Genomic DNA, 23,353 nt, shown 5'->3' with positions numbered 1-23,353 from the left:
CAACTTTTAGAGGAATTTATTTTGGCTTACAGTTCAAGTTTAAGACTTTAAAGAGTCATTCATGGTGGGACAGCATGGCAGCAAGTAGCAGGCAGGGTCGCATTAGCAGAAAGATGAGGCATCACATCTCAGCCACCAGGAAGCACAGAGGTCTGAAAGCAGAGCCATATAAGCTCAAAGCCATTTCTCAGTCATGTACTTTCTCCAGCGAGGTTTCATCACCTAAATCTCCCCAAATAGTGATAGGAACTGGGTGTTCAAATATCAGAGCCTATAGCAGACATGTCTCATTTAAACCATCACAGTTGCCAACTGGAATTTGCCTATAGGATAAAACCTCGCCTTTTAAATTCAGCAAAATGTCTTCTTGATGCTAGCAGTGCACTGGGAAATAGCTATACAAAGCACCCAGCATAGCCAATTTCTTAACCCTAAACCTTTGGATTATTCCTTCACAGAATAAATCAGGCAGAAGACATAAGGGTGTGTGTATGTTTTTTTAAATAAAGAATTTATGACCTTTTCCTTGTCCTTTCTTCCATTCCCTCAGTGGAGAGCCTGAGAGTCAGGGCTCAAGGAAGTTTCCATTTGTTCTACTCTCTTCTCTGGACTCCTCCACTCCCAGGAAGAGCTGTGGGAAAGGCTGTAGCTGTGGGAAGTGTTGCTGACAGAGCATCCAGTGATACTGATGCTGAAGACGAACAGCCCCAGGCAGGCTGTGTTCTTTGGTTTGACAAGGCAAGACAAAAGCCGATCAGGGAATGTAGCTGGAGTTTGCCTGAAGTGTAGACTTCTGTCAGGATGGCTTATTGCCATGGTAATGAGAGAAGAGGACTCTACCTGTGAGCCCTTGAGGAGTAACATCTCATCTCTTCTTAGACGCCATCACAGTCTTGGGCTGGGAGTCACAAAAAAAGGCTTACCACCTCTGATGTATGCTCTAGGAAAGCTTAGATCATTCTCCCTCTTCCCTAGGCATAAGGAATAGAGGAAGGGACAGGACATTTTGATAGCTTAAATTTCAAAAGGCATTGGATGGAATACTAAACCAGAGTGGTATGAAGAAATATTTCTGGCCTAGTCAAACTGCATAATCGAAGCTCCAAATTTTTGTGATATTTGAAAGTGGATAAAGTTCATTCTTACATATATTTATGTTGAGCCTATTTAATCAAACAATGTTCTTGTGCAAATATGTAAAACCAAACACAGTCATGAAACTGCTTCTACTGTGGTTAGCATTACATACTTTGAAAACTCCCTTGAGAGAAGTCTGCCAAATTACTGTTTTGACTAAGACTTTAAAGATATATTTCTTTAATAAAACTTGACCTGAACATAAGATACCTCCCTTTCTTTCTAGCGCACCTCCCTTTAAGAAGCACAGAAATTTGCCATTACTTTAAAATGCTTTGAATTGTTTTCAAAATTAGGGTCATCTTTCTCAAAAAAAAAAAAAATTTGCAGTGCTTTGCTGGGGGATGGAAAGAATAGCACTCGAGTGCTCTTGAAGAGCAAATGCCACTCAATGAGGAATTTGTTGGTGACCTCAGAGTTTCCTTTTCAAGATGATTCTCAGTGAGAATTACATAACCAGTTTGGCCTATTAAAGGTCACTCAATGATGTAAATATTGATTTTTAGATCTTAATCATGTGGCGATTATTATTATTTTTAAATATAGCACAAAACTAAGCATTTTTAATTATATGAACACATTGCTTTCCCATTGCTGCTGTTGAAAATTACAATGGGACCTCATAAAATTGAAATTCTTCTGCATGGCAAAGGACACCATCATTCAGACAAAGCAGTATCCTCCTATAGAATGGAAAAAGATTTCTACCCACTGCACATCAAACAGAAAGTTAATTCCAAAATATATAAAGAACTAAAAAACAAACAAACAAACAAAAATGAAACCAGATATCAATGGAGCAAATAACCCAATTTAAAATGGGATACAAATCTAAGCAGAAAATTCTAGAAAGAAGAAATTCAAATGTCTGAGAAACACTTAAGAAATGTTCAACATCCTAAGCCATTAGGAAAATAAAAATCAATGCTACTTTGAGATTTTTACCTTATATCCTGAATGTCTATGATCAATAAAAACAAGTGACCAGCAGGAATGTTGAGTAAAGAGAGCACTCATATGTTGCTGGTGTTAATGCAAACTCATAAAGCCACTTTAGAAATCAGTGTGGTGTATCTTCAGGGTTATGGGAATCAATTTACCTCAAGATCCAGCTGTACCACTCTTGGCCACATACCCAAAGGATGCTTCATTCTATACAAGGACACTTGCTCAACCATATTCATTGTTGCTCTATTCATAATAGCCAGAAATTAGAAACAACATAGATACCTCTCAACAAAATAATGGATAAAGAAAATGTGGTAGATTCACACAATGGGGTATTACTTAACTGTTTAAAAAATGATATAATGAAAATTTCAGGCAAATGGATGGAATTAAAAAAAAATCATGCCAAGTTAGGGATAAAAAAGAAAGACAAATATGTACTCACTTACATGTGGAGATCAGTTGTTAAATAAATGATAACTAAGCTACAATTTATAGAACCACAGAGGTTTTGTGTAGATCAATGGACTAGGAGGAACATATAGATCTTTTTAGGAAAGGGAAATAAAATAGATACTTATGGATAGATTGGGGAATGGGAGTATCAAGTGGAGAAAAGGAGAGAGGAAAGTGAGGGAGAAAATACCAGGAAAGACAGCTAAAATTAAGGGCCATTTGAGGGGTAATACAGGCTTCATACAGTAGAAGCTTCTTAAACTGTATACAGATATGAAGGCAATCTAAATGAAATCACCAATTGGTAGAGGACAAAGCCTGGATTGGCCATTTCCAGTTACCAAATAAAGCTTCCAGTCTCAGGATTGGGTTAAATCCAGTTGAGTTGTTGGGTCCTGTGGGAACTCCCAAACAATCCAGGCTGTTGCCAAGACTCCACAAACTGACTGCAAGGCCTCATTGCTAAATGTAAAGCTTACACAACTCATTGAAACTGTAGAAGTCAACATGGTACTTACAAAGAACCTTCGCCTCTTTGTTCTAGCATCTTTTGTACAGGAGGATACCCTGCACTCTGCTAAAGGAGGAAAAGTAAACATAAACTCAGCCTCAAACCCTTGGATCTACAATAGTGTTCTGCCTGCAAAATATGCTAGGGCAATGGTCCTACTGGTGGCACAACCAACATATGATTTGACTGAAGGTCCACTCCACAAAGTGGAACCCTTACCTGACACAGCTTGGGTGACCAGGAACCTGAGATTAGAGAGCCCAAGGTCCTAGGGTAAAACCACATACTACCAGTCTAAAAATTAATAAGAAGCAATAAAAAGACTCCTAATGATACTCTGCTATACTTATAGATCAGTGCCTTGCTCAGCCATCACCAGAGTTGCTTTTTCCTGCAGCAGACAAGAACAAATACAGAGACCTGCAGCCAAACATGGAGAGAGAGAGAGAGAGAGAGAGAGAGAGAGAGAGAGAGAGAGAGAGAGAGAGAGAGAGAGGAAAGAGCAAGCAACCCTGGAGCACTCAGATTCCAAACAGGATCTCTATCAGTTCACTTTCCCCAGGGCTCAGGGAATCTTCTGGAAGAGGAGGCAGAAAGAGTGTAAAAGCCAGAGGGGATGGAGGACACCAAGGAAACAAGACTTTCCAAGCCAACACAATCAACACTCATGTGAACTAACAGAGCCTGAGCAGCATGAACAGGGCCTGCCTGGGTCTGCACCAGATGGGGTCCTAGAGCTGAAAGGAGGAGGGGACACACGCTCCCACTCTTAACCCAAATGCACTCTCCAATTGAGAGCTACTTGGGATTGAGAATTTAGTTTCTTTCAAGGAAGGCTCACTGGGGAAACAAACTCTTCTGGGCCAGCTGCACACCCAGCAGTAGATGACCAGTTGAAAATGAACTCAGTGGTATTCTTTGTCTCAGAATGCCATGTCAGGGGTTTTCCTTTTTTTTTTTTTTTTTAATTTTATTTATATGTTTTCCTGCTTCTTTTTGCTCTACAGGTCCTTTGCACATATATTATGGTTTTCAGTTTAGTGTATTTATGGAATTCCCAAGTGTGCAAACAAGTGGGTCTTGGCATCTATATCTGTGTCTCCTGCCTTTTTGTGGGCTCTTTTCCTTCTGTTTGTGTTGATGTTAATTTAATGGTATGGCCTAATGCATGTTTATTATTAGGCTTACAATGGTGGTGATATATAACCTATTATCATAATAAAAAAGACATAGACACCTGTTGTATTTTGGAATAAGCCTTATTTTACCTGGGACTGGGCAAATATTAACCCCCTAAACTACCTTCCAGTATCTCTGATCCTCTATCTTATGCTATCTGTTCTAACAATCTCTGTCTGTCCTACCTCTCATCCATAACCCCCAAATACTTGCTAAGGCCGTTCACCTGGTCCATTTCTTTTCTGTGGAACTTGAGAGTTCCTCCTCTGGGCCCCCATGGTTCTTTTCTATCCCATGGCAATCCTCATCATTCTTCCTCTTCCAGTATCTGTCTGCTTCTCCTTCCCAACATCCTCTCTGCTCCAAAAGCCCATATACCTTCACCTCGCTTCCCTTCTTCTGGTCCTGCCCAGGTATTGTCTTTATTAGTCAAACAGGGAGGCAAGGTTAAACAGCAATACTTGGGGTATATGGCAGTCTGCAGTTCGACTCTCAGGGGAGTACCAAATACAAAGCACCAGACCGTACTCCAACATGTTTGTTTTGTCCAATCCCATGTGCTTGCTTTTGTTTTTGTCTTATTTTGTTATTTACCTTAGAGACCTGTTTATTTTCCAATGAGAGACAGGAAGAGGAAGGGGATTTAAGGGGAGGTGGGACAGAACTGGCAGGAGTAAAGGGAAGGGAACCCATAATCAAGATATATTATGTGAGGAAAAAAATCTATTTTCAATGAAAGGAAAAACAAGGCAAAGCAAGTAACCTAAAATGCAAATATTTTTACCTAACAAGTCTGGAGGTCAGAAATCCTAAAATCAAAGTGTCACTAAGACACTTTGAGGCTGTCATGGAGAACTCGATTCCCTGCCTTTGGAAGCTGCCTGCATTCTTCCTCTTATGTCCATTTCCTCATTCCATTCAGAGGTTTCCTACCACCCTCACACACTAACATTTCTGTCTCTCAATATGGTTCCATTTACTCCCTTTTATAAAGACCCTTGAAACTAACATTGAACCCAATGAAAATGCAGGAAAAATCTCTCTCCCTCACTGTCCTTCTCTCTCTCTCTCTCTCTCTCTCTCTCTCTCTCTCTCTCTCTCTCGTGTGTGTGTGTGTGTGTGTGTGTGTGTGTGTGTGTGTGTGTGTGTAGCATAGCAGACGAAGTCCTGAGTGAATGTGTGCTATTGACATGACCACAACTATGTCAAGGACTCCAATGCCTTAGACTCATGGGAATACCAAAGCCTTCCCCAGACCAGGCTCTGGGATACAGCAAAGCCTTCCCTGGGACCAAGTATAAATATTGAGTGTGTGCAAGAAGCAGCAGTGCAGCTCCCTTCTTCTCTTGGATGTTTATAGCTTGAGATTTCCCTCCTACAAAGACCTTCTCCTGAGACTACTTAAACCCTCCTCCTTGCCCTGGACGTAGCAAACACACTGAGTTGACAAGCTGTGGAGTAGGTGCCCTCCATCAGAGCTCCTACAGCCCATGCAAACCCCTTTCTGTATGTGTCTGTGGTTTCTTTACTCTCATGTTGCCCCAGCCACATTTCCAGGACCAAACTGAAGAACATGGGGTGTGTGTATATATGTGTATGTATGTATGTATGTATGTATGTATGTATGTATGTATGTATGCAGGCATGTTTAGGAAGCTTATAAAATAGTAGGCATCCAAGTGGCTTTTCTGAACAGCTTTTGTTTGAGCTACCTTTCTCCATCCATTCCTATGCCCTGTACTCCCCTTCCTACTCCTACTTAAGCCCCTCTCCCCACTATATTTCCCTTTTACATCGTTTCATGTCTGTCCTACTGAGATCTCTTGGAGGTCAACCCTAAATGGCCTTGAGCCCTGAGCCCTGAGGTCAACTCCTAAAGCCTTTTGTTCCTGCAGCCTGTGCTGCTGTCTGTAGGCTAGAGAACAAGCTTGGATCCTATTGTGTGTCTTTTCCCTCTTTAGACAACTCTTAAAGGAGAGCATTTCAGCCACCTGAGCCGTAGAGCAGCAAGATTTATCCTTTAACCTACAAACTTGTTTTCAAAGTCCTGATTTTCTTCTTTCCTGTGACAGCGGGAGAGGGATGGGCTTTCTCTTACGGTTAGCCGCCAGGAAGAATGTTTTCCACATTGGGTTTTTACTCTCCCCTCAACCTTTATGACGTCTATATAAGTTCTGTTCTTGAAATAGCCCTCTTTAATGGATACCTCAGCTTCTTTACCACCTGGGAAAGCCACCAACTCCTGAATCGTCTAGAATCTAAATTCTCTCCCTGTAATTTTACTGAAATGGCTCTGGGTTTCAGGACATAAAGACCCAAAGATGAATTTCCCAGCAAGTCCCACCCACTCCCCTCCTCCAGGTTTCCTATGTAAGGAAATGGTGACCTCATGGTCTTGAAGAGAATGTTTTCTTCCAAGTGTGTCACCACTAGACCTGTATAAGCTCAAGCTCCTCATATTTACATCAGCCATGGCATCTCTTGTAGCAGCAGATAGGTACTTTCTTTCCTAACATGCCTGGGATTCTTTACTAGCATGCTCCTTTTTTCATACACAATCATTCCTGAAGTGTGTGTTTATCTATGTGTGGTTTAATGGTAAGTCTTTTTTCTTTTCATTATAGGTTTGTTCACTTGTTACTGTGCAGCTTATTGAATATTTATTATAAATAAACAAGTGTCTGCACTTGTTATCTAATTTTATTGATTTTCCTCTCTACTATTTAGCCACACTAATCTCTTTTAAATGACTGCATTTTTACAATGCATCATGACAGCACAAATATTGATGACTCCATGCATTTTTGAGGGCCCTCCTCCCTCATTTTACCTGTTTATTCTTCTCTTGAGCTTTTTTCAAAGTTTGTTATTTGGAAATTCCAGTCAAAGGCTGTGTAGGTGTTCTGGCCATCCAGTGAAGGATCACATACACAAAGGTGGTCCCATGAGACTGTCACTCATGAAGAAATTCCTACTGCTTAGTGGCATCATAAATGTGATAATGACATAGTACATTCTTCATGTCTGTGATGATGTTCATGTAAAAAACATGCCAGTTATGGGATGATGTATTTCATCCAGTTATGTACAGCCCATGACACTTGATAAGGATAATAAGTGAGAACTGCTAGTTTATGTATATAGTGTACAGTGTTGTAAATTATTATTGTAAACATTTTCTTTTCTTTTCTTTCTTTCTCTCCTTTTTTTTTTTTTTTGAGTAAACATTTTCTAATTCCAAACAAACCTTCCTAGAAAACAGCCTGCTATATCAGGTCACCAGCAGCATCACGCATCTCTTGTTTCCGTTATACCTTCATTGATCTGGATTCCTTGTCCATTGATTGAGCACAGTAAGCTCCCGAAGGAAGCACTTCTTAGAACCTCTTTCCTTCACTAAATCATACATGGTTGTATCTGGAAGAAAAAATGACATCTTCAAGAAATGGGCTCTTCTAAAATTCCATATATCTTTTCATCCTAGTAAAATCTTTAAAAAGTCTCTCAAGGAAAGGCCTTTGCCTGTAAAAGTTAATTTTATTGTAGAATTAGTTTGTGTTCCTAGTATTTTATACTGTGTTTTGTTTTAAGGAGCATGTCAAGTCAAAAATACAATTTGGAGATCTTTTTGTTGCTCTGCATCTTTGGTACAATTTCTTCTTAAATTAATTCTCATTAAACAACAATTAATTTTAAATTTTGCAGGAGAGAAGCTAGAAGCCCCTTTCCCCAAGGACTGCCCCGAGTGGCCGGTCTTCACATACAAAGGTACAAGCATTCTTTCAAGTAGCTTGAAGGAAGCAAGAATTTCCAAAGCAAAGGAAGAGGAGGCCGGCTGCTCTTTCTCCTCTCAGTCATCACAGCAGGGCAGGTAGGGTCACTCTGCTTCTGGGAAAGTTTAGGTGAGGGGAGACAGCAGGTGCCTGTGCAGCACCTGTCACCAGCACAGCACCTGCTTGGTGGTGTGTCTTGGTGCATCCTGAACACCTGCAGAGACAGGCTGTGCCTCCCACAGAAAGTGTCCTTAAGGTTCAGGGGCTCTGGTTCTCAAAGCTAAAATAACCCATCAAGAGAAAAACAAGACAAATTAAAGTAAGTCTAAGTCTAAGGACATGCTTTATTCTGTGATGTATAAATATGAGCGTCTCACTGGAAGTCGGATCAGCTCCATACTTAGTCCACAGGGCTCTTATTTTATAAGTATTGTATTTTCAGTCCCAACTAAGAAGGGCTTTCTCACTTTTGAAAAATTATGAAATTTGGTCCCCTACATTTTCTTAAACATTATGTTTTCGATTCATTCAAAATTTGTCAGGATAAGAGGAATATTTGTGTATTAAACTTAGTTTTACCCAGGAGGCTTTCCAAGTGTTGTGATAATACTTGTCAAATAATCCACACATTTCTCGGTGCTTTGAGGTACAACCTTTATTGTATTTCAAGTTTGCTCATGTATTAATTTTAGTATCAACACTTCTACTTCGCTTCCTGTATCAGCTGGTGTATTTATAAATAGTCCCGTTGGTTCTGTTAGCTTGATCTCACAGTTTGGTTGGCTCAGTCTCCTCTGATTTCATTGAGGATGTTTCTCCTCAGAAGTTGACTTACAATTTTTGTTTGTAAGCTTTCATTTTTTAACCTTTATTTTTCTTTCATATATATGGATGTGTTGCTTGCATGTATGCTGCTCATTGTGCGCATACAGTCCCTACAGAGGCCAGGAGAGGGTGCTGGATCCTCTGGGACTATAGTTTCAGACTGCTGGGAGTGCCACGTGGGTGCTAGGCATCAAGCCTGGGACTTCTGGGAGAGAAGTCAATGCTCCTAACCACAGAGCCATCTCTTAGTACTAATGTATGTACTTCACTAATAAACAAATAACATGGTTCATGCTTGCATTGAGTTCATGCTGAATTTATAAAGCAACCGGAAGCTTGGCATGTTTTTGATTTCTCAGATGTTTCCATTTGTTAAACCTTTTGTTTTGCATGATTTGTTTTGTAATTTTCATTATAAAGTTTTGTTTTGGTTTTGGTTTTTGGAGACAGGGTTCCTCTGTGCAGCCTTGGCTGTCCTAGACTCACTTTGTAGACCAGGCTGGCCTCAGACTCACAGTGATCCACCTGCTTCTGCCTCCTGAGTGCTGTGATTAAAGGCATGTGCCACCACACCTGGCTCATTATAAAGTTATTACTAAGATGGGTGTGATGGTGCACACCTGTAATCCTAGCACTCTAGGAGGCAGAGGCAGGAGGATCTCTTGAGTTCAAGGCCAGCCTGGTCTACAAATAGAGTCCAGGACAGCCAACCTGTCTTGAAAAACAACCCAAAAGTTATTTACTATTGCTAATGTGGCCTTTTCGTCCACTGTTTGCTGTTACTTCTTGTATGTATGGAAATGTTAATTATCATATGTGAGTGTTATGTTTTAATGCCTTTTAAAATTATTTTCTGTTTATTTTATTTTTAATTTGTATCATTTTCCTTTCTTAAACATATTTTTTTCTGATATAGTATATCCTCTCTACTTTCCTTCCTATCTGGGTCCACTCCTTTTCTGTCTCTCATTACAAAACAGAGAGGCTTCTATGGGATAATAAAATAAGACGTACTATAATAAGAGAAAATAAAAACTAACACATCAGAATTGCACAAAACAACCAAATGGTAGGAAGAGAGCCCAAGAAAGGGCACAAGAAGCAGACACCCATGGTTCCCACACTCGGGGATCTCATAAATCTAAACTGGAAGCCATAATGTACATGCACAAGACACTTCTCTCCGGCAGGTTCCCTGAGCACTGAGGCAAGGGATCTTATGGGGCTTTGCTGTTTATGGCTGAGTGTCCCAAAGTCTCTCACTCTCTACATCATGTCTGACTGCGAGTCTTTGTATTTGTTCCCATCTCTTGCAGGAAGAAGCTTCTCTGATGATGGCTGAGCAAGGCCCTGATCTATGAGTACAGCAGAATGCCATTAAGAGCTATTTTATTGTCATGTTTTGTTTTTGTTTTTAGAGCAGTAGGTATTTGAGTTTTCTCTAGGACCTCGGGCTCTCTAGTCTCAGGCTCTTGGTCACCCTAGAAGTGTTGAGTGTGGATTTCATCTCGTGAGTGGCCTTCATTCAAACCAGATAGTGCGTTACTCACACACACACATTGTGCCATCATTGCCCTAGCATATCTTGAAGGCAGAATACAATGCTTGATCAAAGGGTTTGGGCTCTTCCCCCTCCTCCTCCTCTTCTTCTGTCTCTTCTAAATACCTCAGCATTTAATACATAGGCAGAAGTAGTTCACTGGGAGTCGCATAAGAAAATACAGTGATGTGATGGCTTCAACAACAGGAATTTAGTTTTTCTTGGATCTGAAGGCTGGAAGTTCAAACCTGAGACTGTCAGGTGGTTTAGATACTCTCCATGGCTTGCACTTAGCCCTCCTATATCTTTTTTTTCTGTGCACATCTCTGACATATCCTAATTTACACTTATTAAAAAAGACACTAGTAGGATTGAATAGGGCCTCCCAATGGCCTCATTTTAACGTAACCACTTTCTAAAGGGAGCTTTCACCAAATCCTGTTACATACTGACTTATGAGACATTAAGGCTTCAACATATGAATTTTAGGGAACACCACTCAAGGTGTACTTTGAGCTAGTTCTTTGTTCAAATGAGTTGTGATAGTAAGTACAAACTTAGCATCTTCTGTCTTCTATAATGGCACTATTAATTTATAGGAGCTATCCCTAAGGATGTAGTATTGCTTTGCTTTTCTGTTTCAGTAGATCTCTACATCTTTACTACATATCAGTTCTGGGTCCATGAGGTAGTGAATCAATATGGTGATTCTTCTCAGATCATCCATATTTCTGCCAGCCATACCTCTAGAGACAGGGCTTAAAGGAATGAGCCCACCATCAAGAAGTTGGTCTGGATTGCAGAAATCTTGTTTTGTTTTGTTTCTACTTCTTTCAGATGTCCTTCAGACAATCTTTTTGCAGTCTTGCAGGATGATGTCATTTTGTGATGTACAGCATAGAGCTGTGTTTTCCTATGAGAGCTTTTCTGAAAATCTATTTCTTCCAGTATACAAATGAAACGTTTTTTATGGTTATTGATATTGATATGCTTAGAGTTCTTCCAAAATATTTTATGCTACTTGTTAGATGTTTCTGTAAGCATAGCTAGTAAATGAATTTTCCTTTTTCAGGTTGAAATTTTAATAAAAGCATTTCAAATTGGGTATATGTTCTGTGATGCATGAACACGTTTAGCACTAAAGCATAATTCTTTGAATTATTTGTAAATAAATTGCCTGGAGCCTCCTAAAACTTCTTTCTTTAGAGGGTCCTGAGCCCTTTCCAATAGTCAATGGGGATAATCAGGATCCCTTATGAAAAGGTTGTAGTGTTAAAAGGATGAATGTGTAGGCACTTATGGGGGGTGGCGTTCCAGTGCTTCCTAAGTTGTGTCAACATTTAAGTCATTTTTAGAATAAATGGTTTTTATATAACTTTTTGATCCACCTTACCATGTACAGCTAATATTTATGTTAAGTAATATTTTATATGTGTACAACACGTTTTCCACCTTTCATACAATTATGGTCAAGATTCTATAAGTTAGATTTTAAAGTGCTTTGATGTAAGGATAGCAGGCTACCAAGAAGAGACTTGATACCCTATGAACATATACAGGGGGAGGTAATCCCCTCAGTCACAGTCATAGGGGAGGGGAGTACAGGGAAAATGGGAGGGAGGGAGGAATGGGAAGATACAAGGGATGGGATAACAATTGAGATGTAATATGAATAAATTAATAAAATAAAATAAAAATTTAAAAAGCCCTTTGTTCACTTAGGTCATAGTAAGTTTATGGTCTGTAGAACAAAATAAAGGAACTGCCATATTAAAAAAACCCCACAACACTTTTAAAATAAGAAAAGCCCAGGAATCAATGAAGTATAGTCAACATACTTTCAACAGGTTTCCACGAACAGAAGTGAGGTAAGAACAGTTACTTCAACCAGGTTGTCAAGGCTTTGAGATGGACCATGTAGACACCAGGTTTGGGTTGGTTGGTCTTTATTAACAGTAACTTTTGGGAAGTGATTCACAGATCAAACAGGGAGATCCAAGCACACTCAGGGTTTTGACTAAACTGATGCTATTACTAACACTGCTCATTTGAGGCAAGTGGGACACTATGGCCACAGGAACTACCTATTCTGCATCCTCTTGGGTCCATATTGTATCCTAGAGTCATTACTCCAGCCTCTCTTAAGGCTAAATATGAATGCCTCATTCACATCTGCCCCTCCAACTTTATCCATATTCCTCAACAAAAAATACAATTGATTTTTAAAAAATTAAATGGAATTATTGCAGAAATGAAAATTTAATGACCAACTTTAGCTTTAAAACTAGAAAAATGTCATCAGTAATGAACTGGGATAGAATATTTAAAACAAGGAGGGTGAGTTATTTTCGAAGGCAATGTATCCTATTTTGTACATATTTGTATATAAAAGTTGTCCTCCCTCAGGGTCAGGGAGGCAGGGCTGATGCCACGGTCCCTTTGAAGTTCTGTCTCCTCTTTGTTGGTGCCCAGGGTCCAAGGATTGCAAGGGCAGCTCCTCCTAGCTTCTCCTCTCAGACTCAGATCTCATTCCAGCTTAGGCTTCCCTTTCTCTTCTTCCATGCCTAGAAATAGAAGCAAAATAGCCATATTTGAGCATCAGGTGCAGAGCTGTGCCAGCTCTGCTCACAGAATCTCTGGCCACCTCAGCTGACTTCCATCCACCTTCCTGTCTCCTGCCTCCTAAGCTAAGAAGAAAAGCCATTTACATATAGTGTTTCCCAAAAACACCCTCCGTGACCCCTGTCCTCACCCTCTCCTAACATCTCCAAGACACAGCCATCTCCTTGTGCTTCTGGGAGTAGGACCCTGAGGCAGGATGACTCCTGATGCATCATCAGTTTGCAGGATGGATACCCAGCCAGATTGCTTCCTAACCAGCCCTTCGCCAGCAAGAGCCATTTAGCTGATGCATTTAAACAGCTTCATTTATGTTTCACTTCAGTCCTGTCCATTCTCAAGACCAGGACCAGGCTTCTGGGTTTCTAAAATCCAAAGAAGTCTTTCTTATTAAAATTTATTATTATTTTTTAAAAGTTCATGGGCCCTAATTAGCTACAGGAGCTGTTTCTGCTTATATATATTTCACCGCTCCCCACCTGCCTCACACTAGAGAGCAAATCCACAGCCCCAACCCCTGTACCACTGACTGTACTTCTTGTGCATGCTGAAAAACTCAAGTTGCGCCTGCAGAGGCCAACCCATCCAGATCTGCTTTTCCTGAAGGACTTGTATGCATTGAACTAGCACGGCTTTGTTGTCCTCGGTGAATGGTTGGTGGAGTTTCATTTTCCTGGAAATGCAATTGTTCAGGCTGCTCTCACAAGTTATACTCAAATCTACACTTTCCACCTGCTTCTTTTTTCTTTCTTTTGCTTTCAGATAAACATTTTTTCCCTAATCTTCCCCAAAGCTCTTGAATACTTTTTGTGTGTTTGTTTCAATAACAAACAAAAGAACCTGAAATTCTGACTTTCTGGTTCTGTTAGTATTCTTTCATAAATGCCTAGACCTCTGAGGGAAGAGCCTTTTAACACTTAGCTGAAGGACAGAAATGCTTCAGGTGTCACAGGCTGGCCAAAATCCCAAGCCACAGTACTTCAAAACGTGCAAAAATGCCCAGGGTGTGGCCAGACAATTGCTCCTTAAAGAAATTAGACATTTGACTCATGAAGCCAAGGAATTGTCATGGCAGAAGCAGGAATGATGGGTAGGCATCCAGGAAAACTCTCTGAATGACCCTCTTCTTCCACAGTGTGGGTCTGCTTGAATTGTAGGAAAGACCAGCATTGTCTTTGAGAGTTTTAGTACCAAATAAAGGAGTGGCCTGGATTCAGGGCTCAGGTGCAGCATGAAATGAGTCAAGGACTGTCATTAGCTCCTTCTTGGTTTCAGAGCACAGCACCCTCAACCACCACCCCCATCCCCCCACTCCCTACACACACACACACACACACACACACACACACACACACACACACACACACCATGATCCCAGTCCAGGATTTGGGGCAGGGTTGGTCTTCTGTTCTTCTAAGGGTTAGAGGGTAAGGCCTAGCCCCTCCTTGTGAGCCTTGGGGGCACAGCAGCCTAACAGGATTATTCTGAAGTCTTAAATTAAAGGAAATTTCCTCTGCGTGATTGGGAGCCAGGATCCATCCTGCCTCTTGCGTTTCTCCCTTTTGGTAGGGCACTGTACTTCCTTGGTCTGCCACACCACTGTGTTTTAGAAGGAGGTAAGTTTTGTCTGGGTTTATAAATTCACGTAAACCTGGAGGACGATTTTTGTTTTGGGATGAATTATGATAAAATCTTATGCACACATGGCTTATAGGTATCATACTTCAGAAGAGATTTTTGTTTGTTTGTTTGTTTCTCCTTCTCCTCTTCCTTCTCCTCTTCTTTTCTTTTGGATTAAAGAGCCTTTTGAGGCCATAGGGATGAGGAGAAGCCATTATGGTTAATGTCATCAGCTATGACTGGTGTCCTTCTAAACGAGAGGAACTAAGAGACCATGACATATACAGGGTATGCATCAGTGACATCATTTACAGGGTGTGCATCTGTGAGCATGAAGATTGGCAACTACCAACCCAGGACTGGCTGTGACTACCTTTCCTGTAACGAGCTCATGAGGAACCAATCCTGACAACATCTTGCTTTTGAACATCTAGCATTTAAATATGCCAGTAAACCTGTTTTATTGTTTAAGATACCCAGCTTGTGTCAGTTTGTTACAGCAAATACAAATAGTTCTCACAAATCCATCTTGAGTTGCTTTAATTGAAAAAGAGCCAATGCTGTGTATTAGTCCATCATATGTTAAGGGTTTGTATTTCTTGTCAGGCAGGCTGTTTTGTATTTCTATAAATATTCTGTATTCTACAGACATTTTATATTTCTAACATTCTAATAGTTCATTAGAAGTGACAAAGAGGTGAACCTTAGGTGGAAGACACTGGCTTTGCCAACAACCATGTCAATAGGTCAAATATAGGGTCCAGATACCTTCGTAAAGTAGGGGATGCATTCAGATAATTTCTAGGATTTTTTTCCTTAGCTGTACTAGTCTGAAAAAGTTTTTTACATCTTGAAGTTGTAGCATATGCAAACCAGAGGACTTGAGTTATTTAATATCATTAAGGAATTCAGGAAGATGGCTTACGTGCATTGGAGAATTTTATAGCAATTGCTGTGTGGAAACAGATATTTTATGCCGCAGTAAACAGTCGGCAACATGTGCATACCCATATTTATACATGTGCACATACTTTTAATCTACAGTTTCAAACTCACCTGTGAAGTTGACTGAGTTAAGTGACAGGTGAGAATTAGGGCAAGTTAGACAGACATCTAAAAGTGGGAACTGATACTCAATTCAAATCCATTGTTGACAGAAGAAACAGTGGGATCTGTGTCACCAGATCTTAAAATATTTGATAAGCTGTCCAAGTGTAATATGAAAATTTCCAATTTTTAAGTGTTGATGAATAAATAAAAATCCCACTCTGCAGACAGAATGAAATTTCTTTGTATGTAAATTTAAGAGAAAGGATTAGAGAAAAGCCTGAGTCAGCAAAGTAATTGCCTTGCTATCATGAGGACCCATGACCGATCCCAAGAACACACAGTAAAAAGGGGGGCATAGCTCCATGAACTTGCAACTCCAGTTGCTGAGGAGGTAGACACAGGCAGATCCTAGGGCCCACTGGCCAGCCAGCCTAGCCTGCTTGCTGACTTCTTGGGCCATGAGAGACCCTGGTTTTAAAAAGGAAAAATAAAAGTAGACCATGTCATATGCGGTATATAAGCAAAATTGTTCTTCAGCTTCATGTGAACCTAAGAAACCAGATTAAAGTTACCTGCTCCTAAAGCATGGCAAGGCAGGCATATGAATGTCAAATGAACATATGAACACACACGCGGGGGTGGGGCAGGTGAGATTGGAAAGCCATTGATGGAAAGATGCTGGTTCGACACAAACAGCAACTCCTAGGGGCTCCACAAAATAAATGTAGATCAAACAATCTCTATACAGAAGTAAGTTATGAAATGGTGACTGATTTGCATGCATGTTATGTAAGAAAAAGACAGACTAGTTAAACTGTACAGCAAGTTCAAAACAACACAAAACAAAACAGAACAAGAGACTGAGTGTGGTTATTAATTTTTAACTCTTCATCCAATGCGACTGATAAGCAGAATTTTTTTTTAGTCTAGATTCGATATGTATCTCTTCTGCAATCCAGACCATCTTCTCAAGGCAGGAGCAGAGTGATGGTCAAATGCCTGCCAGAATCAAGCACACCAAGGGGACAGAGGAAGCCAGAAATTTCTTTCCTGGACTGCATGTATTAGCTTAAATCTACCTACAGCTGTTCTCCGAAGAAGGTGAAGAAAGTTTGCATTTTCTTTCAACATTTTACGGGCACCAAACAATTCTATAATTTAAAAGACAAAGATTACTGCTTCTACTGAGTGGAGGAAACATCATGAAAAGATTCATGTCTGGTCCTCCAAACTGTGGCCTGGACGGATTGAAACTGGGGGCCATTTAGCCCCAGTTGACTCACGTTGACTCATGCAGCCTCAGAGCAGGTATGCACAAAACAGTCCGATTCAATGACTATTGAAGCACTAGTTTACTAGTCAAGTGGACTGAGCTCCTGCACAGTGACTGGCCCTCAGTCGGTGTTCAGCATTCATGGATCACAGTCCACATGCAGGCGTTATCTAGAATAACAGACTATGTCCAGGGAGACGCCAGAGCTCTTTGGGCCCCCACACCAGCCTGTGGATGTGTTTTCATGCAGGATTCAGACCACTATATGTCCAGGCTCTTCCCTTTCCACCTCCAGCATTTATGTATTCTTACATAGATTTTTGGACAGGTTTGTCACAGCTTAGATAAGATTAGGTGTCTTGCCCAGAAGGAGGCTTTGCTATAAATAGAAACAAAAGAGAAATCCAGTCAAAGGTTAAGGGAGCTTTAGCAGCAGTGAAATATATACTTTAATGGTTGCATCTCTCCATGACCTCCCACTCTGGCAAAAGGCAGCCACATGGACTGTTTAACGGTTCTGCTTTCATGATCCTCAGATTCCTTTGAGCCTACCACATCCATACAAAGATGACATTAAAAAAATGAGCTCTGATGACTTTTAATGCAGCTTGTTGAATAACTTAATATTTAATTTAGGGTCCTTTTATGACGGCTGAATTCAGGTAATCATAGCTGGCCCTGCCTCCCACCCTACCCCCTTACCCCCTATCCATCAGCACTGTTTTTTTTTTCCTCTGTAATTTTATGAGCATGCTTCTTTTATCTTTAGGTTTAGATGTTTTACTACCTAATAAGAAAGAGTGAGAAATAAACCTTTCAGGTAGCACTGCCAGCAGCTCCTAAATTAATACTGTAATAAAAATGAAGCTTCTGTAGAGGGCCTGTGTGGAAGACTGGAGAGGAGCCTGCCAGAGAGGTTTCCCTCAGCCAAGGCTCTCATAGGCAGCACTGTTCTTGTTTTATGTGCCCTGAACGATACTCACTTCTCTGTGTATCCCAGATGTAGCTGTTCAGGACTTCTCCAAGCAGGTACAGGAAATTCATTAGGATGGTTGTTGACCCAAAGAAGATGATCCTGGCTCCTGAGCCAATATGTTCCAGGAAAGGGTACACCCACATGCCAGTGACATGGTGTATCCAGCACACCCTGCAATGGAATTGGAGAGGAGACAAAGATGGAGACAGGGCCACGACAGATGTCAAAGCTCTTGTGTTACAAACTCAAGCCCATTACACCAGCAAGGGGCTCTTGCATGTCCCCACACCTAGTCTGTTTCCATCTTGTATAATTCTATGGCAGTTTACTACAAGGAAGAAGCCAACACTGGTCCACCAGCACTAACCAAACTACTGCCTTTCTTTGCTTTCTCTGTTGTGTCTTTTCTATGTCCCAGGAAATGTGTCAGGACCCCACACTGCACCCAGTGACACATCTCCCTCTCTCCTCCTTCCTGGCACCGTCTTTAATGACACTTAAAAGGTTTGGTCAGGTGTTAGGAACTGCGGAGTGATTTAATACTGTTATACAATCTTCTTAATCTCTTCTTTATACAATGGAACAATGTAGCATTAGGCAACCACGCTGTACTAAAGCTGACTGAGTATATGCCAGGTATCTTGCTATGCCACCTTTCAGCAAGACTAGGAGCTGTGTGTGCTGGAGCCACCGCGCCATCAGTCTGCAGATACAGGCTTCTGCTTCTCTGATCTTCAGATCCTGCAGTTACTTCCCTTCTAAAACATTTGCCTGTGCTCACTTGTGGCCATCTTGTTTCTGCTCTGGATGTTCCTGGCTCGGTGGGAACAGCAACATCAACTAGCATTGCTTCCCAGAGCTTAGTTACATAATCTGCTTCACTGCCTTGGCCCTGGCATGGATGCTGACAGCTGTTTTCTGATTACCTGGGGATCACTTCTTTATTAAAGTGTGCCAGTTTTGGAGATCGAATAAAATACAAATAACAGTTACATTACTAAGGAAGGTTACTTCCTGTACTTTGCGCTTGAGGTCAGTCATTTTCCTTATTCTCTGGCTCCACTCTTAAGAAGGTGGATGCACCTACACAAAGGCTTCCTTGGTGTCAGGAAGCCTTGGGTCCTCACTACAGAGTTTGCATTATCCATGTGGGCAAAACCCTAATCACCAGGGAGGGGAAGCTTACTCACTCTGGTGGTGATGCTGAAAGAATGTCCACTTTTTAAATGAACAAAGTACAAACAGGCAAAGCCAACATCATGCATGAATAGATTCACAGGCAATGTAAGCATGCACAACACATTCATGGTATTAAAATGTTGTGGTTTAGAATTCTACTTTTATGTTTACATCCAGAATAATTGAAAGGAGAGGTTGGGATACATCAATATACTAGTACTCAGAGTATCCAGATGTTTGAAGCAAGCCACGCCCATCAGTAGATGAATGAATACACCAAGAGTTCTATATGATATGCAATGGAATGTCATTTTTACAGGGAAGAATAAAACTGTATACACACTACGACATACTAAACCTTGAAAACATGATAATAAAATAAGCCAACACAGGGCAACTTCTGATAACTCCATTTATAAGAGGCACTAAAATAGGCAAACTGAGAGACAGAAAGCACAACAAAGACCATGGTGTGCTACATTCCTTGTCCAAAATGTCCTGGCAGAGTCATGTATTGAAGGCTCAGCCCTCCACGCAGCAGCAGCCTGTGGTGGGGCCCTTGGGAGGTGACTGGATTGTGAGGACTTTGAGCTAATCAGTGGATTAACCCATTGATGCATTCTTAAGTTGTCTGGCTCTTGGGAAGTCGATGGGGCTGTAACATGTGAAGTCTACTTAGGAAGCAGGCTGTTGGGGCCTCTTGAAGGGTACAATTCCATCCCTGGCTCCCCTGATTCCTGCATAATTAGCCTGCATCTAGTACTTTTACACGAGGTATCAGATCAAATCCCTCTAAGGAAGATTTAGCCCCATTTCACAAGTAAAGACCCTTAGACCAAGCTAAATCACATCTAAAAAAAACTGGGAAAGCCAGAAAATACATGCACAGTTCATTTCACCTTGAAATTTTGAAAATTATTCTTTGATAAATTCATGCATGTATATAATGTATTAATTGTGTGTGTGTGCGTGTGCGCGCGCACACACATAAACACACACACACACACACACACACACACACACACACACACATTCTTTCTTATCCTCTTCTACTCTCTCTGGACCCTTTCTTCCCAACAAGTCCTATTTTACTTTCGCATCTCTTCTTTCCTTTTATGTGAATAATTAGGATTGCTAGCTCAAGCATCAGAAGTGGATGTTTGCTGGAGCATGGAGAACTTAACAGTGGCTACACAGCTGATGAAAACCCACTCTCTATGTCCCAGCAGCTCCCCAGGGAGGAGTGGGGCCTCGTGAGCCTCTCTTCCTCCCATGCCTGATCTCCTCTTTGTTGTCCGGACTTGCTTTCCTTAAGGCACTTGATATTGTCTCAAAATATTCATATTTCTCCTCCTCTCTCTGACTTTTTTCATTTTGTAGGCCATCAAGTCATCCCAGATGCAGATGCAGAAGTCCTGTTATTTGGGCTTACACCTGGATTAGTGTGTAGGACATGCCCACTTGTCCTAACAGGCTATGAATTCCTCATTTGTTTTCTTGATATTATCACAGTTAAACTCTCAACACAAAGATGACTCATGGCCTTGCTCACCTATGAGTGGGGAGTTCTTAGTTCTTGGTTCGCCTTCAATTGCTGTCTCATTTTGAAAGTTTTCTCATCAAAGTGCCCAAATAGCTATGCTGATGGAAATGGCACTTACATTAAACATTCTATCCTTGGAAATCAACAATCCTGGTGAGTGTGTGCATCTGTGCATATGTACATTTATATACATACACACTTGCACATATTGACTAGTGCTATAAGACTTCTGGATTATCTGTTTTGTTACATATACTTCTAATCCATTTATTTGAAATTTACAAATTAAAAAAAAAAGGACACTTATCCATGTCTCCCACCTGAGCACTTTGCAAATAGAGACCCAGCAGTCAATGAGGCAGAGGTAATGCTTGGCCCTGTGAGTATAGTCTACTGAGAGACCAAGCTATTACATGAGCACATGCAAGTCTGGGCACAATTTCAAAGGTCAGGAGCTGGAAAGATGGCTCAACCGCTAAAGGCCAAGGCTTACAACAATTACAAATCCAGGACAGGAGTGCCGTAGGTGCATAGGGATTCCTTCCTGCTGTTAAAAGATTGCTTCTACACAACTAGTCATCCTTGCGTACTCTCTTGTACGTTCAACTTTCTTTCAAGCCATTCCTTCATAGCTGAAAGGTTCAAATGACTTTCATCAATGTGCAATAAAAAGGCTTTCAACATTTTCACAACCAGTGCTCTTTGTCTCCTTTTCTGTCCGAAACGGACTCTTAACTGGTGAATACCCACTGACTCCTCATCCTTACTTTGTATTCTTTATGTTATGTGGATAGATCTCATGGATACAGTCTCCATGGAGGCTAGAAGAGGGCATCAAAGCCCTGGAGTTGGAGTTACAGATCATTGTGAGCTGCCATGTGGATGCTGGGACTTGAGCATGGATCCTCTGAAAAAGTGCTCCTAACCCCTGGGCCATCTCTTTAGTCCCTAAGCATCCCTCCTGATATCCCGATACAGTGTGCTGGCTGGTTTGGCCACCATTCCTCTTTCCTTTTGTCCTCTGACACTTTGACTACTCTTTTTTATTTTTCCCTCTGTAAGTTCACTATTCACTACTCTCCCCTTAAATGTGGACCCTGTACTTTTACTCTAACTGTGATGCTGGTTGGTCTGCATGCATGTTAAGTGTACCATGCACTTTGTCTGGGGCCTTTGGAGGCCAGAAGAGGATGCCAGATACATTGGGCTGATGTTAGAGTTTGTGTGTCACAAAGTACATGCTGGGAACTGAACTCAGGTCCTCAGCTGCAGCAGTTAAGTAAGTACTTTTACCTGTTGAGCCATTTCTACAGCCCTGGACTTACCATGAGGCTTCGTTTGAGGCCCCATCCCCTTTCAATGCTGGGCACTCCCTGTTTATAAATCCATGGCCATGGCTCCACAGCCACCACAGACATAGATAGTTCACAGACTCGTATCCCCAGCCAGTCATCTTACATGGTCTAGAAAATATTCTCAATGTTCAAAGCATGTCATTTTTCACATCTTAAATATGAATCCAACTCAGTCTGTCTACAGCCGAAGTTATTTCTATTTCTCTACAGAGAAATAGAAATTCCTCATCTCTGAGAATGGTTCAGTTTTGCAACTCACACATCTGTCAGCATTCCTCTCTTTCATCATACACAGTCAATGCCTTCCCCTGTCTGGTCGAGGTTACCTCAATCATCTTCACAACACATTGTTTCCCCCCCAATTTCTATCACCATTTTAATTTGGTTGACAATTTTCTCAGTCCAGAAGGCTGCAATAGTTTCTAATTTGTGCCTTCTCTTTTTACTCGATTTTCTAATTGTCACAGTGGGCACAGCAAGTTTTCTCAAACAGAAATATGAACACATTATTATCTTGTGTCCATTCTTTTAGCCTTCAGTGGTCCCCCATTCATGTTGGTTATAAACAAGCCATGTAGCCACCTAACCACAATGGCCTGTCCCTGTCCCTTTGGTTCTAGCTCTCTCCTTTTTCCTTTAAAGTCTAGCTACACAATTTTCATCCTGTTCCCTGACTTTCCACATTCCCTCCTGTCACGTGGATTTTCATGTACACCTCGTTCTCCCTATGCTGGTACTTACCCATCCCATAGACTAGTGAAATTTATATTTATTTTCAGATATCCTAATTCTACTGTGACAATTGACCATCCACCATTTCACTCAGAAAAGTCCATGCCTGACCTCACTCCACCTCACCCCAGTCCCAATTTACCAAGTTAGTTCAGATGTAGCATAGATCTTCCTAGAGAACCATAGTTTTTTTTTATTTTAAAGCTCTTTTACTAGTACTTAAAGTTGAGTCATAACTTTCCTTGAACTAGAGTATATGTTTTGTGAGGTGAGAAGCTTTGTCTATGTTTCCTCTCGTTTCTCATCTTAGCACTTATCATTATGCCTGTCATATGGCAGGAAACTGAGAAGATGACTGGAAATCATTTAAGCTGTGTCAGATGAGGAAGAATTAGTTGAATAAAGATGGGAGGAAAGAACTCTCTAGCTAAAAGGAATATCCAAAGACCCAAGAAAAAGGAACACTCTAATATAATAAAAAGAACATTTTTTTTTGGTTGAGATCAAGGAGGGGCCCAGAAGTGGCTGGTCTCAAACTGTGGGTGGTCTTTTTAATCATTCAAAAGTTAGACTCTACCAAGTATGAAGAGTATGAAGTCTTTGAAACATATTAAATAAACGTGGACACATAGAACTG

At 41.0% G+C, this 23,353-nt stretch overlaps 1 protein-coding gene across 2 annotated transcripts in view; it reads right to left on the bottom strand.

The window, feature by feature from the left end:
* Positions 1 to 12,597: 12,597 nt before the first annotated feature.
* Positions 12,598 to 23,353, bottom strand: part of AIG1 (androgen induced 1) — a 221,240-nt gene continuing 210,484 nt past the window's right edge. The window contains exons 5-6 of one of the 2 annotated variants that reach the window (XM_084777067.1): positions 17,915 to 18,078; positions 12,598 to 12,933 (exon numbers count right to left, since the gene is read on the bottom strand). In XM_084777067.1, coding sequence (XP_084633193.1) covers positions 12,896 to 12,933; positions 17,915 to 18,078 — 202 coding nt within the window. In that variant the 3' untranslated portion in view covers positions 12,598 to 12,895. Of the gene's footprint in view, positions 12,934 to 14,347; positions 17,311 to 17,914; positions 18,079 to 23,353 lie in introns of those variants that run through there. The other variant, XM_084777068.1, reaches the window with a different exon arrangement.

The sequence above is a fragment of the Acomys minous genome (genome assembly GCF_964271855.1).
Source record: "Acomys minous genome assembly, chromosome: 3".
Taxonomy (NCBI): domain Eukaryota; kingdom Metazoa; phylum Chordata; class Mammalia; order Rodentia; family Muridae; genus Acomys; species Acomys minous.
Note: the sequence above shows the minus strand (reverse complement) of the source record. Positions and strands in the feature narration are given on the sequence as shown.